Consider the following 17,330-nt stretch of genomic DNA (forward strand, 5'->3'; position numbering starts at 1 on the left):
TTTATACACAGTATATCTTTTATACACAGTATATTTTTTTATACACAGTATATCTTTTATACACAGTATATTTTCATACACAGTATATTTTTATACACAGTATATTTTTATACACAGTATATCTTTTATACACGTTACCTGCATCAGGTCTGTTTCTCTTTTCTCTTTATGCACTGTAACCTCAGGTCTGCCCAGCCTTATGAAATATTCCATAGTAAAATTCGATCTGTACTTCTTATATTGACATTTCTTCCGATCCGCATACTCTTGACCGTAGAAAGCTTCACTGGTGTCAATATGCAATATCTGTTTGTCTTCTAATTCCTTTATCTCAGTAATTAGGTAATGTTTGACTGAAAACACATTCATACTAAAAGAAAAGGAAATCTGCATAAGGATTTTAGTGGTTACTTTGATTACAAACAAACACTTTTACGGGTCCATAGATGGCGCTGCAGTATTGACTGCTTGTCCCCTTTCTGATGTGTCAAGTGCAATGTCTAAATCAATATACTTTTTGTGTTTGGAAATGATTGGACGTGGTCATCTGAGCCACACAACACCTCCATGACAGCACCAAACCTTCAACTTTATCAACTGTTTAAAGTATACTGAAGGGACTTTTCTCCATATAGGTGTCACCACCAGATCTTTGAGAAGTTCTGATAGACGTTCTTCAGTACCTCCTGCATGATCTTCTTTTGTTTTGCTTTCGTTTTGACATCTCTCCTCCCTCTCCCAGCTGTCATCTATTAGCAGTAATCGCCTCCCTATATATCTCCTCCCCATACTGCCTTACCTTGCGGTTTATATTACATCCTGGATTGTGTTCTCTGCTAGAAGTTGCTGCAGCTGGGTTTTCAGATAAGTCTATTTCTGTATTTGTTGTTTTCCTGTTGGCTTGGTTCTAGGTGACCCTGACTCCCTCCGTATTAAGTGTAGGGAGCTGGTGGTCGTGTCCCCTCACTATTATAGGGTTTGCAGGTGTCATTCAGTCTAGGTATGTGGACATGCAACCTTCTATCACTGAGATCTTTGCATGGGCTGAGAAGACAGGGAGAGCTTCAGGGCTTTAATAGGGGTCACCCTTTTGTTCCTTATTTTTGGATCAAGCCAGTTGGATCCTTATTTGTAACTTCATGTTTTCTGTTACACCATCCGTGACAATAGGCCTCCTTTAAAATGTTCAAACAGATGGCGAGGCACAGCTGCCCAGTCATACAGAACAAATGCAGTGAGGATACAAGATGCAGCCTAAATTCTACAGAAGAAATCATTATGTAGTGTGACCTTGATTTTCACTTGAGAAAGTTTTAAGAGAAGTTTGGAAATGCTGCACCCACAAAGCTGGGTAGAGACCTCCTACAAATGCTCCCTCCTGATAATTGCCCTGTATAGATGTGCTATAGATCACTCGTAGCAATCATTCATCCCCATAAGGAGGGGACGGATGTTGCATCTAAGTGTACATCTGGGCGATGATTGGGAATGGATGATTTGTTCCCGATCTTTCCGATCATTGCCATGTTTATTAGCCCATGGAAATGGGCCCTTAAATGTTAACAAAAGGCATTTATTAGAAGCATCATAGTAATCATATTTATGTTATTCCCCATTAACATGGGCTGATACACAGGGCAATGATCAAGAATGAACTGTTCACTCCCTTCTGTATGGGGGATAAATGATCGCTACCATGATCATTCATCCCCATATAGATTATTTGCTTGTTGGCAGCATATCGCTGTTTACACATGGTGATATGCTACCTACAAGCCATGATTTTATATCCCGCATAAATGACAACTCACCTGACAAACAAGCATTTTGTTCAGGTGTTGGGTGATCAGCAGCAGATTTACACAGTGCAACTATTGAGAATGCGCTTTTGTAGAATGGTCTATTCCTAATAATCGATCGTCTGCCCAAGTAAATGGGCCTTTATTTCCTCTAGGTCAAGGTAGTTCATAGATATTAGATAAGATTCTGATAATGCTAAGGCAAAATTGTGGCTATCTATTACTTTTTCAAAGGTAACCACCATCAGAGGACTAGAAAATTTGAATTTTTCAATTGAATATTTTTGTGAATTACCTCAAGGCCATCATTTGTTTACAGGCTTGCTAAGAGACCAGTATCTAAGGGCTCAACTGTATCTAAGGGAAGGGTCTTCTATCTATAGGCCATAATGTGTATGTAAAGGGTGTATTAGACACTCCAATGCTGCAAGCGATTGTCGGGAGGGAAGCGTTCCAGATAGCTAGCAGAGGACACCGCTACTAATACATGCAGCGATGTCCGCCGCAGCATGGGGGAAGAAATCGATATGCCATCGCTCGTCCCCATGCAGGACAGTCTCCATGTGGTTACACAGCGCGATCTGCCGCTGGCAAATCCAGATCTGTCAGCATGCTGAAAGATCTGAATTGCCCGATGAACGTTTGCTCATTCATCGGGCAATCGGAGACAGTATTGCTAACAGTCGTTACTATGAACGCTCGTTAACGATTATCAGGCAGAAAATATGCCCGTATAATATATCCTTTAGCTAAAACTCACTGAGGGATTTATCAAAACTGGAATTCTCTCCAAAAGATTTATCAATAGGAAAACTGGCTTAGTTTCACCTTTCATTTTTCACAACTCCTTTGGAAAATAAAAGATGGAATCTGATTGGTTGCTCTGGGCATCTAAGCCAGTTCTGCTTTACACCAGTTTGATAAATCTCCTCCATTGTCTGTTAGCCTGTAAGTGAAAATATCTAGCATGTGCTGACTGAACCATCTTAATAAATAACAGTTACCACCAGTTAGTTGGAAAATATCCAGCATGTGCTGATTGAACCATCTAGATATATGACATCACCAGTTCTCTAAACTGAAATCTTTAAATGGGTTGTCCACCAGAATAAATGTTTTTAGATAAGGGACAAAAATGGTTAAAAAAAGTAAGAGAAGCATTGCTTACCTCACTGATCCTCTGCCACTGCAGTGACCCGCCTTAAAAGGCACCTGTCAGCAGACTGTTCATATGTGCTCGCATTACTGAGAAACATTATGTTTTAATATATGCAAATTAGCCTCTAGGAGCAGTGGGGGCATTGTCATTACACCTAACAGGCTCTGCTCTCTCTGCAACTGCTGCACCTTCACCACTCAGATTGACTTTAGGAGAAGTCAGGGCCAGGTGTGATTACGTCCTCACTGCCTGCCCCTGTCAATCAAAGTGCTGATGATGCGGTTGCAGAGAGAGCTAAGTCTCTAGGAGTAAAGGCAACACCCCCATTGCTATATATTTGCATATATTAAAACTTCATAATGCCGCTACATATGAAGATGGGACCAACACAGGTGCCTTCAGCTGCCAAGTGCACATGTAACAGGTCAGCCAGTGTCATAGGTACAAACCTGCTGACAGATGTCCTTTAAGCCAGGACCAGGAAGCATAGATCAGCAGAGACCCAGTAAACATCAGAAAGGCCGCAGCGGGAGATCGGTGAGGAAAGCTTCTTTTCTTTTTGTATCCCATTCTCCCTCTAATTAAAAAAAAGAACATCATTCTGCCAGACAGCCCTTTAAATACATGTTTTGATTATATCCTTAGAATTTTACAATAGGATATAGCTGCTTAGTGGGACGTACAATTTGGAGCAATCCAGTAACAGTTGTGCTTTGAACCGTGTAAGATTGGCTTCTTCAGAAAACACAGAGTGGGATTTGTTCCGCTCCATTTTGTGCAAGTAGTACAAGAATAGCTCCTCAGAGACAAGCATGATATGGGCGATGAGGCGCCTGTGAAGTCGCCGCTTCTCTTTCTGCGTCAATAATCCACTGCACAGAACATCTGGAATGTTGGCCCAGGAAACCTTTACCTCACTGAGAATGATGTCCTCCTATAAGCGAGGGGGGGAGCAAATAGTTAAAAGTTTAAAATAATTATAAAGATAAAATAATAATAAAAGTTTTCTATCAATAGGGTAAGGCTTTGTTCACATCACCGGTCAGCCTTTCCGTCCTGCATGCACAACTTTTGTCTCCGCTTCAAAATCATCTTCTGAGCGGAAACATAACGGACCCCATTATAGTCTATGGGGTCCTAAGGGCTCAGTTTGACTCAGTTTGGCGTCAGTTATGTGCCTTTTCCTAAACGGAGCAGGAGAACGGAAAGGCTGAACGGTGATGTGAACGAAGCCTTTTGGCATTTTTCATATGAAATAATATTTACAGGAACACTAAACATAAAGAACACAAATAAGCCAATATCAGCCAACATGTCCGCTAATTTGCATATTTCTTTCCCATGAAGCATTGCCTGAAAAATAAGTCTCCTCAATGAGAAACATAACTCCACTCTGAGCTAGACTAAAGCACTAATGACATGTAAAGGCCCTCATTCACATTACAGCTAGTTTGGCCACTGGTTTAGGGTCCATTCACACGTCCGTATGTGTCTTGCGGATACGCAAAACACGGACTCCGGCAATGTGCGTTCTGCATTTTGTGGACTGCACATCGCCGGCACTCTCATAGAAAATGCCTTTTCTTGTCCGCAATCAGGCAAAGTGAGCATTTTCCCCGATCCTTTTGTTCTCATGTAAAATAAGCCACCACCAGAAGAGTCTGGCGTGTCTCTCAGCATTGATTGCATACACATACATGTTCAGCAAAGCCAAACCTGTATGTGTATGGCGGAGTCAGGAGAGAACGGCAGCTGAACACGTAATCACCACACATAGATACATACACATAAGATCTCCCTGATCCTCTTTTTTAGCGTATAAAACTCCCAAACCTTGTGTTTGCAACTTTTTAAATGTCACTTGAGACAAATTTTGGCATTTATACGCTGCCCTCACCACTTTTGGAAAACGGAGGAGGCACGGGAGGAGCCAGCGGGGCCACCACATTTTTCCTCATTTGCGCCTGTTTTGAAAATAGAAATGGACCTCAGCTCTGAGCTGCCGTAGATTTCATTCTGGCGCATTGACACTTGGAGTGGCCTGCTCCTCATCAGAAATTAGGCTCATTTTATGCCAGTCTTTGATAAATCTCCCCCATAGGATCCTAAGGGGCCTGTACAGTATACATATGGAGAAAGTTGACGAAAATGCAGCAATTGTCAAAACTGGCAAAAATATAACAATATAACATTTATATTTAATGTATATTTGGTGATTCCACTCTATTAGGCTTTCACATTAGCGTTTTTTGTGGATTCGTCATGTATCTGCAAAAACGCTTCCGTTACAATAATACAACTGCCTGCATCCGTCATGAATGGATCTGGTTGTATTATGTCTTATATAGCCATGACAGATCTGTCATGAACACCATTGAAAGTCCATGGGGGACAGATCCGTTTTCTATTGTGTCCGAGAAAACGGATCCGTCCCCATTGACTTACATTGTGTGTCAGAATGGACCCGTCTTGCTCCGCACCACATATCGGACAGAAAAACGCTGCTTACAGCGTTATGCTGTCTACGATGGGAGAGCAACCAAACGGAACGGAATGCATTTTGGTGCAATCCGTTTCATTCAGTTCAGTTTTGTCCCCATTGACAATGAATGGGGACAAAACTGAAGCGTTTTCTTCCGCTACTGAGATCCTATGATGGTTCTCAATAGCGGAATTGAAAACGCTAATGTGAAAGTAGCCTTATTCGAGGATGTGCAGAACTACTGCAGCGTGCAATACACAACTGATAACATTTTTTGTAAACATTATAGTACATACAAAATTGTGCCTAACTTCTGTGGAGACAACATTCACTGCTGAGATCTGATGTAACCTTCTTCTAATAATTTGGCTCAGAACATCTGCAGAAGCGGTGCACACATCCTTCATGAAAGGAGCGACTGAAGGTCCGTACACGTCATCTGCATAAGCATAAAGGACATGAATTAGGGTCATTTACCAGAATACAGTTCAGGAAACCAATTCTGCTACTACTGACTACATAAACATTGCACCTGACGTGTTTAATAACCGGATCATGTACTAACGTTCTACGCCAGTTTTTTGGCATCTTGTGACAAAATTTAAGACTTTTTAGCTTTTTTTTCAACATCCTCTCCAAATTTCCAAAAGGTGTGCAGGACAGAAGCTCTACAGCTTGACTCATTTAGCAACTTGTGGGCCAAAAAACTGGCGCACATTACACCAGAAATCTACTACTGCAGGGATATTTTTACGGCACAATATTCATGGCAGATCCCAAACAGCTCGATGAATCCTATTCCATTTGGTGCTGTCGGTATATGGCATATGCCAGATCCAGCAATTCATGTATTCTGTTCCTATACTGGATCCAGGGGCCTTCTCACTGTTTACCGCTGGCCCAGTGACGTAACGACATGTATCACTGGCCTGGTCGCGGCTAAGCTCTGTTCACTTGAATGGATGAAGTGATACTAGTCATGACCAAATGATACCCCTCATGTCCAGCAGCTATTTAAGTCTCGATGGTATTGACATAGCAGTATATTGGTGATCGAGGTAGCACTCCGTCCCCGTACCTTATGACTGTCACAGTGATCCAGTAAATAACCTGAATATTTTCGGAGAAATCTAGTAGGTTATTATTCTTGGGGATGCTCTGATTTGCACACAGAGCCCAGGAATCCAGTGAGCAATGGTGCTTTGTAATTGTCTCTCATAATTAATGGTTTAAAGGGCCTCTGTCACCCCCCAAAAGTAATTTTCTCGCGCCTGCGCCGTACTGGTCTTCAGTCGGAGAGGCGGACGCTCGCTCAGCCGCTCCTTCCTCAGTGCGCCTGCGCCGATGACGTCACATCTACACCCGGCGCACTGAGGAAGGAGCGGCCGAGCGAGCGTCCTCCTCTCAGTGCGCCTGCGCCGACTGAAGACCGGTACGCCGCAGGCGCGAGATTTAGAACGCAGATAGGGCCAGCCAGGGGATGAGAGCGCTCGCTGGCCCTGTCAATCAACAGGAGGAGGGGGCGTTTTTTTTAAAGGATGATGCGCCTGCTACCAGCAAGTAACCACCCTACTTGCTGGTAGAGAGGTAAGTTACATATTTTCAAAGTGCGGTTTTTAAAGAAACTAGAGAACGAAAAAGGGTAAGAGCACTATATATTGAAAAATCGCAGTATAAGGATTTTAAGTAGCCAAAAAACGAAAAATGACTTTTGGGGGTGACAGAAGCCCTTTAATGTCACTGGTGTACAGTCCTTTAACTCCTTCCTGACGCAGACATTTTCTGTTCTCTTGTTTTTGTGTTTTAGTCCAGAAGCCATAACTTTTATATATTTCCATACACATAGCCTTATAAGGGGCTTGATTTTTTATTTGACGAGCTGTAATTTCAAATGGCCCCATTAAATATTGCATACAATGTAGCGGGAAGCTGGAAAAAAATCGAAATAGGGTGGAAACAGAAAAAAAAAAAGCACAATTCCTTGATAGTTTTAATGGTTTCATTTTTACATCATTAATTATGAGGTAAAAGTAACCTGTTAACTTTATTCTGTGGGTCAGTACTATTATCCATCACATTTTACATTACTCGTTTCTATGGTTACGACCACCCTGCAATCCATCAGTGATGACCATGCCTGCACACTATAGAAAAATGTGCTAGCCCCCTGGTGGGCCGGACCATGAGCGTACATATAAGCTGGTGCTTTTTTCTATACTGTGTAAGAACGACCACCGCTGCTGGATTGCAGGGTGGTCGTAACCATGGAAACGAGCAGTGTATAATGTGATGGAAAAAGGAATCCAGCCAGCAAAGGAAGCAATATGGATAATAACAATATATTAGTAAGTGTCTTGTATTAACTTCATCTACATGATAAATACTATTTACTGAAGGGAGACAACCCCCTTTAAAGCCAAGCACGGACTCTGAATCCAGGTGTCTGCTGCGCACATAAAAACATAGGGGAGAGTGATCAAAACTGGGGTAAAGGAAAACTGGCTTAGTTGCCCATAGCAACCAATTAGATTGGTTGCTATGGGTATTCTGAAAAATGAAAGATGAAATCTGATTGGTTGCTATGGGTATTCTGAAAAATGAAAGGTGGAATATGATTGGTTGCTATGGGCAACTAAGCCAGTTTTCCTTTACACCAGTTTTGACAAATCTCCCCCATAATGTGACATAATAATGTTGAAAAGGATGTGACTGCCCTAAATCACATAACCAGTAAGGTTAAAAGGAGAAAAAATAGATGAGAGAGGCGGCCATCATATGTTGGCACGTTCAATACACAGTGGATGGACCTGTCCACTTTTCTGTTTCCGGTGGCTGCCAGAAACAGCTGGTCGACATGGGGTGCCGGGTGTCGGAATCCATTGATCTAATGTTGATGCCTTATCCAGAGAATAGGTCATCAATATCCAAAGAGTGGAAAGCCCCTTTAAGCTGAGTCTAGGATTCATATGGAGCTTACCATTGAAAATAGTGCTTTCAATGTTCTCCTTTAGGTTATTCTTCTTCTCTATTAAACATTTGTGTTCCTGACTGGTATCTGTAATAGGAAAAGCAAGAAATGCTATTTACATGATAGAAACAATTGAACAAGATCATTAAATATAAAATATGTGCTGGCTTGTATGCTATGTAGCATTTTCTGACTATCAAAAAAGTTTAATTTGTATTCGAATGATATTAAGATATCAAATTTGTCTTTATGTGCAAATCTCAAGAACCCTAGCGAGTGGGTCTACGGTGCTGATAAATGAGATATCTCTGTATACTGTGATCTGCCATACTGGTGAAGTGATGGCATTGCTGATAAGGAAGAACAGAACTGTTTAACTGGTGCCCACTAGCCTAATGTATCCTAGTCCAGCCTACCCTATCTATCTCATATCTATCTATCCCATATCTATCTATTTATCTGTCTATCTATCTATCTATCTATCTATCTATCTATCTATCTATCCCATATCTATCTATCTATCCCATATCTATCTATCTATCTATCTCATATCTATTTATCTATCCCATATCTATCTATCCCATATCTATCTATCTATCCCATATCTATCTATCTATCTATCTATCTATCTATCTATCTATCTATCCCATATCTATATATCTATCTATCTATCTATCCCATATCTATCTATCTATCCCATATCCATCTATCTATCTATCTATCTATCCCATATCTATCTATCTATCTATCTATCTATCTATCTATCTATCCCATATCTATCTATCTATCTATCCCATATCTATATATCTATTTATCTATCCCATATCTATCTATCTATCCCATATCCATCTATCCATCTATCTATCCCATATCTATCTATCTATCTATCTATCTATCTATCCCATATCTATCTATCTATCTATCTATCTATCTATCTATCTATCTATCTATCCCATATCTATCTATCTATCTATCTATCTATCTCATATCTACAGACGTGGACAAAATTGTTGGTACCCTTTGGTCAATGAAAGAAAAAGTCACAATGGTCACAGAAATAACTTTAATCTGACAAAAGTAATAATAAATTAAAATTCTATAAATGTTAACCAATGAAAGTCAGACATTGTTTTTCAACCATGCTTCAACAGAATTATGTAAAAAAATAAACTCATGAAACAGGCATGGACAAAAATGATGGTACCCCTAACTTAATATTTTGTTGCGCAACCTTTTGAGGCAATCACTGCAATCAAACGCTTCCTGTAACTGTCAATGAGACATCTGCACCTCTCAGCAGGTATTTTGGCCCACTCCTCATGAGCAAACTGCTCCAGTTGTGTCCGGTTTGAAGGGTGCCTTTTCCAGACTGCATGTTTCAGCTCCTTCCAAAGATGCTCAATAGGATTGAGGTCAGGGCTCATAGAAGGCCACTTTAGAATAGTCCAATTTTTTCCTCTTAGCCATTCTTGGGTGTTTTTAGCGGTGTGTTTTGGGTCATTGTCCTGTTGCAAGACCCATGACCTGCGACTGAGACCAAGCTTTCTGACACTGGCTAGTACATTTCTCTCTAGAATTCCTTGATAGTCTTGAGATTTCATTGTACCCTGCACAGATTCAAGACACCCTGTGCCAGACGCAGCAAAGCAGCCCCAGAACATAACAGAGCCTCCTCCATGTTTCACAGTAGGGACAGTGTTCTTTTCTTGATATGCTTCATTTTTTCGTCTGTGAACATACAGCTGATGTGCCTTGGCAAAAACTTCGATTTTTGTCTCATCTGTCCACAGGACATTCTCCCAGAAGCTTTGTGGCTTGTCAACATGTAGTTTGGCATATTCCAGTCTTGCTTTTTTATGATTCGTTTTCAACAATGGTGTCCTCCTTGGTCGTCTCCCATGTAGTCCACTTTGGCTCAAACAACGACGGATGGTGCGATCTGACACTGATGTTCCTTGAGCATGAAGTTCACCTTGAATCTCTTTAGAAGTCTTTCTAGGCTCTTTTGTTACCATTCGGATTATCCGTCTCTTAGATTTGTCATCAATTTTCCTCCTGCGGCCACGTCCAGGGAGGTTGGCTACAGTCCCATGGATCTTAAACTTATGAATAATATGTGCAACTGTACTCACAGGAACATCTAGTTGCTTGGAGATGGTCTTATAGCCTTTACCTTTAACATGCTTGTCTATAATTTTCTTTCTGATCTCTTGAGACAGCTCTTTCCTTTGCTTCCTCTGGTCCATGTCGAGTGTGGTACACACCATATCACCAAACAACACAGTGATTACCTGGAGCCATATATATAGGCCCAATGGCTGATTACAAGGTTGTAGACACCTGTGATGCTAATTAGTGGACACCCCTTGAATTAACATGTCCCTTTGGTCACATTATGTTCTGTGTTTTCTAGGGGTACCATCATTTTTGTCCATGCCTGTTTCATGAGTTTATTTTTTTACATAATTCTGTTGAAGCATGGTTGAAAAACAATGTCTGACTTTCATTGGTTAACATTTATAGAATTTTAATTTATTATTACTTTTGTCAGATTAAAGTTATTTCTGTGACCATTGTGACTTTTTCTTTCATTGACCAAAGGGTACCAACAATTTTGTCCACGTCTGTATCTATCCCATATCTATCTATCTATCTATCTATCTATCTATCTCATATCTACCTATCTATCTATCTATCCCATATCCATCTATCTATCTCTCTATCCCATATCTATATATCTATCTCATATCTATCTATCTATCTATCTATCTATCCCATATCCATCTATCTATCTCTCTATCCCATATCTATCTATCTATCTATCTCATATCTATCTATCTCATATCTATCTATCTAGCTATCTATCTAACAACAACAAAAGCAGCAGCACAGTCAGACCAAAACAGAAGTTGGGTGCAAAATCCTCCGGGACGTCCAGCATACACAGTCATCCACTGATGAATATCTCCCAAAAATGAGGCAGCACTCCAAAATAGTGACCCAGTTTATTCCCAAGGCAACGTTTCATCCCACACAATGAGGCCTTTGTCAAGCAGCTTCACTGTGTGGGCTGAAACGTTGCCTTGGGAATAAACTGGGTCACTATTTTGGAGTGCTGCCTCATTTTTTGGAGATATCTATCTATCTATTTATTTATTATGTATATATCTCATAACTATCTATCTATGTATCTCATATCTATTCTTTCTATCTATCTATCTATCCCATATCTATTCTTTCTATCTATCTATCTATCTATCTATCTATCTATCTCATATCTACAGTTGCAAGAAAAAGTATGTGAACCCTTTGGAATGATATGGATTTCTGCACAAATTGGTCATAAAATGTGATCTGATATTCATCTAAGTCACAGCAATAGACAATCACAGTCTGCTTAATCAAATAACACACAAAGAATTAAATGTTACCATGTTTTTATTAAACACACCATGTAAACATTCACAGTACAGGTGGAAAAAGTATGTGAACCCCTAGACTAATGACATCCCCAAGAGCTAATTGCAGTGAGGTGTCAGCCAACTGGAGTCCAATCAATGAGATGAGATTGGAGGTGTTGGTTACAGCTGCCCTGCCCTATAAAAAACACACACCAGTTCTGGGTTTGAGTTTTACAAGAAGCATTGCCTGATGAGAATGATGCCTTGCACAAAAGAGCTCTCAGAAGACCTACGATTAAGAATTGTTGACTTGCATAAAGCTGGAAAGGGTTATAAAAGTGTCTCCAAAAGCCTTGCTGTTCATCAGTCCACGGTAAGACAAATTGTCTATAAATGGAGAAAGTTCAGCACTGGTGCTACTCTCCCTAGGAGTGGCTATCCTGTAAAGATGACTGCAAGAGCACAGCGCAGACTGCTCAATGAGGTGAAGAAGAATCCTACAGTGTCAGCTAAAGACTTACAAAAGTCTCTGGCATATGCTAACATCCCTGTTAGCGAATCTACGATACGTAGAACACTAGACAAGAATGGATTTCATGGGAGGATACCACAGAGGAAGCCACTGCTGTCCCAAAAAACATTACTGCACGTTTACAGTTCGCACAAGAGCACCTGGATGTTCCACAGCAGTACTGGCAAAATATTCTGTGGACAGATGAAACCAAAGTTAAGTTGTTTGGAAGAAACACACAACACTATGTGTGGAGAAAAAGAGGCACCGCACACCAACATCAAAACCTCATCCCAACTGTGAAGTATGGTGGTGGGGGCATCATGGTTTGGGGCTGCTTTGCTGCATCAGGGCCTAGACGGATTGCTATCATCGAAGGAAAAATGAATTCCCAAGTTTATCAAGACATTTTGCAGGAGAACTTAAGGCCAGGGGTCGAGTGGAGGGGGAACGCATGGGAACGGCGTTCCTGCACTTTTTTCATGGCAGGAACGCCGTTCCCTTTCAGCCTCAAGCCAGGAGAACACGGCTGAATCAGATTCACAGGGGGAGACGGAGCGCACTGTGCAGGGCAGGTTAAGGGAGGAGGGGCGGCTTCAGTTGAGAGGAAGCTGTCTGTGCGGTGCCGCTGCCTGCGACTCCTCTCATGGCGCCCCGCCCCCTAATGACATCATCTCCTTCACTACGAGATCATTTAGAATGTCTTTTAGAAAAGTTTGTCCTGGGATTCGAACTCACAACCTCTACACATCAGAGGAAGGCATTTACCCTCACAGCCATGAAAGCCGTCTAGGTAAATGCTTAAAAAAAAAATATAAGACTTCTAATTATACCTAGTGTACTGATATCTAGTGTACAACCATACACATGACAGCTGCCCACTGTGTATGGATGTAGCAGAGCTGGGTGTGTTGGGGCAGCTGTCATGTGTATGGTTGTACACTAGGTATCAGTACACTAGGTATAAGTAGAAGTCTTATTTTTTTTTTTTTAAACAGCTACCTTGACAGCTTTTATGGCTGTGAGGGTAAATGCCTTGCCTCTGATGTGTAGAGGTCATGAGTTCGAATCCCAGGACAAACTTTTCTAAAAGTGTTTTTTTTTTTTTTATAAGACTTCTACTGATACCTAGTTTACTGATACCAAGTGTACAACCATACACATGACAGCTGCCCACTGTGTATGGATGTAGCAGGGCTGGGTGTGTTGGGGCAGCTGTCATGTGTATGGTTGTACACTAGGTATCAGTACACTAGGTATAAGTAGAAGTCTTAGTTTTTTTTTTTTTAAGCAACTACCTCAACAGCTTTTATGGCTGTGAGGGTAAATGCCTTGCCTGTAATGTGTAGAGGTCATGAGTTCGAATCCCAGGACAAACTAAAAGTGTTTTTTTTTTCTTTTTCTGATACTTCTACTGATACCTTGTGTACTGATACCTAGTGTACAACCATACACATGACAGCTGCCCCAACACACCCAGCTCTGCTACATCCATACACAGTGGGCAAAGTTACCTACAGTAGAAGTCTTATATATATTTTTTTTTAAGTAGCAAGCTAGACAGCTTTCATAGCTGTGAGGGCATATGCCTTGCTTCTGCTGTGTAGAGGTCATGAGATCGAATCCCAGGACAAACTTTTCTAAAAGTGCTATTTTTTTAATTTATTTTTTAGTCCGCAGCGACACAAATTACAGCATGCTAGATTTTCTGTGCTTTTTTATTTTTTGGAGGGGGGGGGGGGGGTTGCAGTGGATCTTGGGTGAGTTCCCACACTTTTTTTCCCAGGACTTGACCCCTGCTTAAGGCCATCTGTCCACCAGCTGAAGCTCAACAGAAGATGGGTGTTGCAACAGGACAACGACCCAAAGCATAGAAGTAAATCAACAACAGAATGGCTTAAACAGAAGAAAATACGCCTTCTGGAGTGGCCCAGTCAGAGTCCTGACCTCAACCCTATTGAGATGCTGTGGCATGACCTCAAGAAAGCGATTTACACCAGACATCCCAAGAATATTGCTGAACTGAAACAGTTCTGTAAAGAGGAATGGTCAAGAATTACTCCTGACCGTTGTGCCCGTCTGATCTGCAACTACAGGAAACGTTTGGTTGAAGTTATTGCTCCCAAAGGAGGTTCAACCGGTTATTAAATCCAAGGGTTCACATACTTTTTCCACCTGCACTGTGAATGTTTACATGGTGTGTGCAATAAAAACACGGTAACATTTAATTATTTGTGTGTTATTAGTTTAAGCAGACTGTGATTGTCTATTGTTGTGACTTAGATAAAGATCAGGTCACATTTTATGACCAATTTGTGGAGAAATCCATATCATTCCAAAGGGTTCACATACTTTTTCTTGCAACTGTATCTATCTATCTATCTATCTAGTATGTATATATTTCATATCTATCTGATATCTATGTATCTATCCCATATCTATTATTTCTATCTATCTATCTAATAATCTATTATGTATATATCTCATGTCTATCTCATATCTATCTATCTATTATGTATATATCTCATATCTATCTATCTATCCCATATCTATCTATTATGTATATATCTCATATCTATCTCATATCTATCTATCCCATATCTATTCTTTGTCTCTATCTATCTATCTATCTATCTATCTATTATGTATATATCTCATATCTATCTATTATGTATATATCTTATCTATCTATCTATCTATTTATCTACTATCATCGAGCTATCTGTGATATTTGTCATTCAAATCCTGCCTGAAATGATAGTGAGATGACTGCTGAAAAATGATCTGTACAGACCAAGAAGTGGTGCCTATAATTAGACTTATTGGTCACTGCAAAAACTGCAGGATGTTAGGATTATTTTAAACATAGATAGTGACATGGAAAATGAAATATAAGGTCATCTAAAAATGACACTATGTTAATGGGTAGACATTCACTTTAAAGCCCCATGCACACGACTGTATCCATTTTGTGGTCTGCAAATCACGGTTCCACAAAACACGCATCCAGGCCGTTCTGCAAATTCAGGCTTATGCTAAAAAAAATAATAATAATTGCCTGCAAAATGGACAGGAATAGGCTGTGTTCTATTTTTTTTTTGCAGCATGGCGGAACGGACATATGGATGAGGACAGCACACGGTATGCTGTCTGCATTTCTAGCTGGCCCACTGAAATGAGTGGGTCTGCATCCAATCCACAAAAAAATGTGAGTCCAATACAGTCATGTGTGTGAGGCCTAAGGGTACTTTCACACTAGCGTTTTTCTTTTCCGCCACTAGGGGCTCAGTACCGGCTTAAGTTTTGTCCTAATGCATTCTGAATGGAGAGTAATCCGTTCAGTATGCATCAGGATGTCTTCAGTTCAGTCACTGAACGGCGTTTTGGACGGAGGAAATACCGCAGCATGCTGCGGTGTTATCTCCGTCCAAAATTCTGGATCAGTTGCCGGATCCGTCCTTCCGATCTGTGCATGCGCAGACCTTTAAAAATGTAAAAATAAATTAAAACGGATCCGATCTTGCAACGCATTTGTGAAACGGATCCGCATCCGGATCCGTCTACAAATGGTGTCCGTTTCCATGCAGATTGCCGGATACGGCAGGCAGTTCCGGGGACGTTACTGCTTGCCGGATCATTCTGCCGCTAGTGTGAAAGTAGCCTAAGTCAGAAGCCACACAAACTGCCTGGCACATAAAAGACATACAGTATGCCATGTAAACATTCCTGTGACTACAGATTGATACAAATCACATCCTCAACCGTTGTGGAATTAGTCTGCTGCTACTTTTCACTGTCCTAAGTCAGACATGATGATGGAAATCGTGCGCTTCTCTCATGGTCGCTCATCATTTCCAAATCTTGTGACTGAAATCACACAAGTGGACTTGGAAGACATGGAAGAACAAACCTTTCTTCTCCGGGACTGCCTGCTCTGTCTGACCGGAGAATAGGGTGAGAGGCTGCAGGGCGTCATTGTATAACTGATACAGTTTCTTGGCGTCCAGGTTCTCATTTGGGCTTGAGAGGTGTATTTCCTTCTTCCACAGAGGTTTGAGATTCCCAGCATCTTCCACCATGTTACAGGTCTATAGAGAGCACAGAGCGGAGACAAATCTAAGTATGCCAAGGTCCTATGCTTTCTGCATCTGAGCACCCCTGATGACTTTGTGCCATTCTCACAGATACATTCAGAATATTAAAGGGGTGATCCGACAGGATACAGGATGATGTTATATATATATATTGCTGAAAAACAGAGCTGCACTCCAAGATTGCGGTAAATATGTGATATGTTTATTCACCCATTAGTGACGCAACGTTTCAGCTCCAACATGAAGGCTTGAGAAAGGCTTCACTAATGGGTGAATAAACATATCACATTTTTTTACCGCAATCTTGGGGTGCAGCTCTGTTTTTCAGCAACACATTTCGGGTAAGCCTTTCCTTTTGAGCTAGCACCCACTTCCATTATTGGTTGGTGCTGCCATATTTTTACTTTTGTGTATATATATATATACATATAAAAACAAACAAACAAGAAGCCTTATTCACCTGACAGTCCCTCGCCACTGCTGCGCCAACACTTACAGGGTGCCCGACAGAGTGTCTGCATCCTGACTCAACATGCAGGAAATGCCTTGAAATGCCTCCGCCAATCACTGTCTTAGGGTACTTTCACACTTGCGTTAGAGGAATCCGGCAGGCAGTTTCGTTGATGGAACTGCCTGCCGGATCCAGAAATCCGTGTGCAAACGGATATCATTTGTTTCCGGATCCGTCTGACAAATGCATTAAAATACCGGATCCGTCTCTCTGGTGTCATCCAGAAAAACGGATCGGGTATTTTTTTTGTTGCATTTTTAAAGGTCGGCGCATGCGCAGACCGGAAAACCAGATCCGTTTTTCTGGAACACTTGGTAACGGATCCAGCATTAATACATTTCAATAGAAATGAATGCCGGATCCAGCATTCCATCAAGAATTCCGGAATTTTGGCCAGAGAAAATA

At 41.1% G+C, this 17,330-nt stretch overlaps 1 protein-coding gene across 1 annotated transcript in view; it reads right to left on the bottom strand.

Moving 5' to 3' along the window:
- The window catches only part of CCDC87 (coiled-coil domain containing 87), a 65,347-nt gene that overhangs the window by 41,902 nt on the left and 6,115 nt on the right, over positions 1-17,330 (bottom strand). Inside the window, exons 2-6 of the mRNA XM_044277374.1 lie at positions 16,231-16,408; positions 8,418-8,495; positions 5,737-5,879; positions 3,642-3,892; positions 139-370 (exon numbers count right to left, since the gene is read on the bottom strand). Of these exons, the coding sequence (XP_044133309.1) occupies positions 139-370; positions 3,642-3,892; positions 5,737-5,879; positions 8,418-8,495; positions 16,231-16,408 (882 nt within the window). The remainder of the gene's footprint in view (positions 1-138; positions 371-3,641; positions 3,893-5,736; positions 5,880-8,417; positions 8,496-16,230; positions 16,409-17,330) is intronic.

The sequence above is a fragment of the Bufo gargarizans genome, chromosome 2, assembly GCF_014858855.1.
Source record: "Bufo gargarizans isolate SCDJY-AF-19 chromosome 2, ASM1485885v1, whole genome shotgun sequence".
Taxonomy (NCBI): domain Eukaryota; kingdom Metazoa; phylum Chordata; class Amphibia; order Anura; family Bufonidae; genus Bufo; species Bufo gargarizans.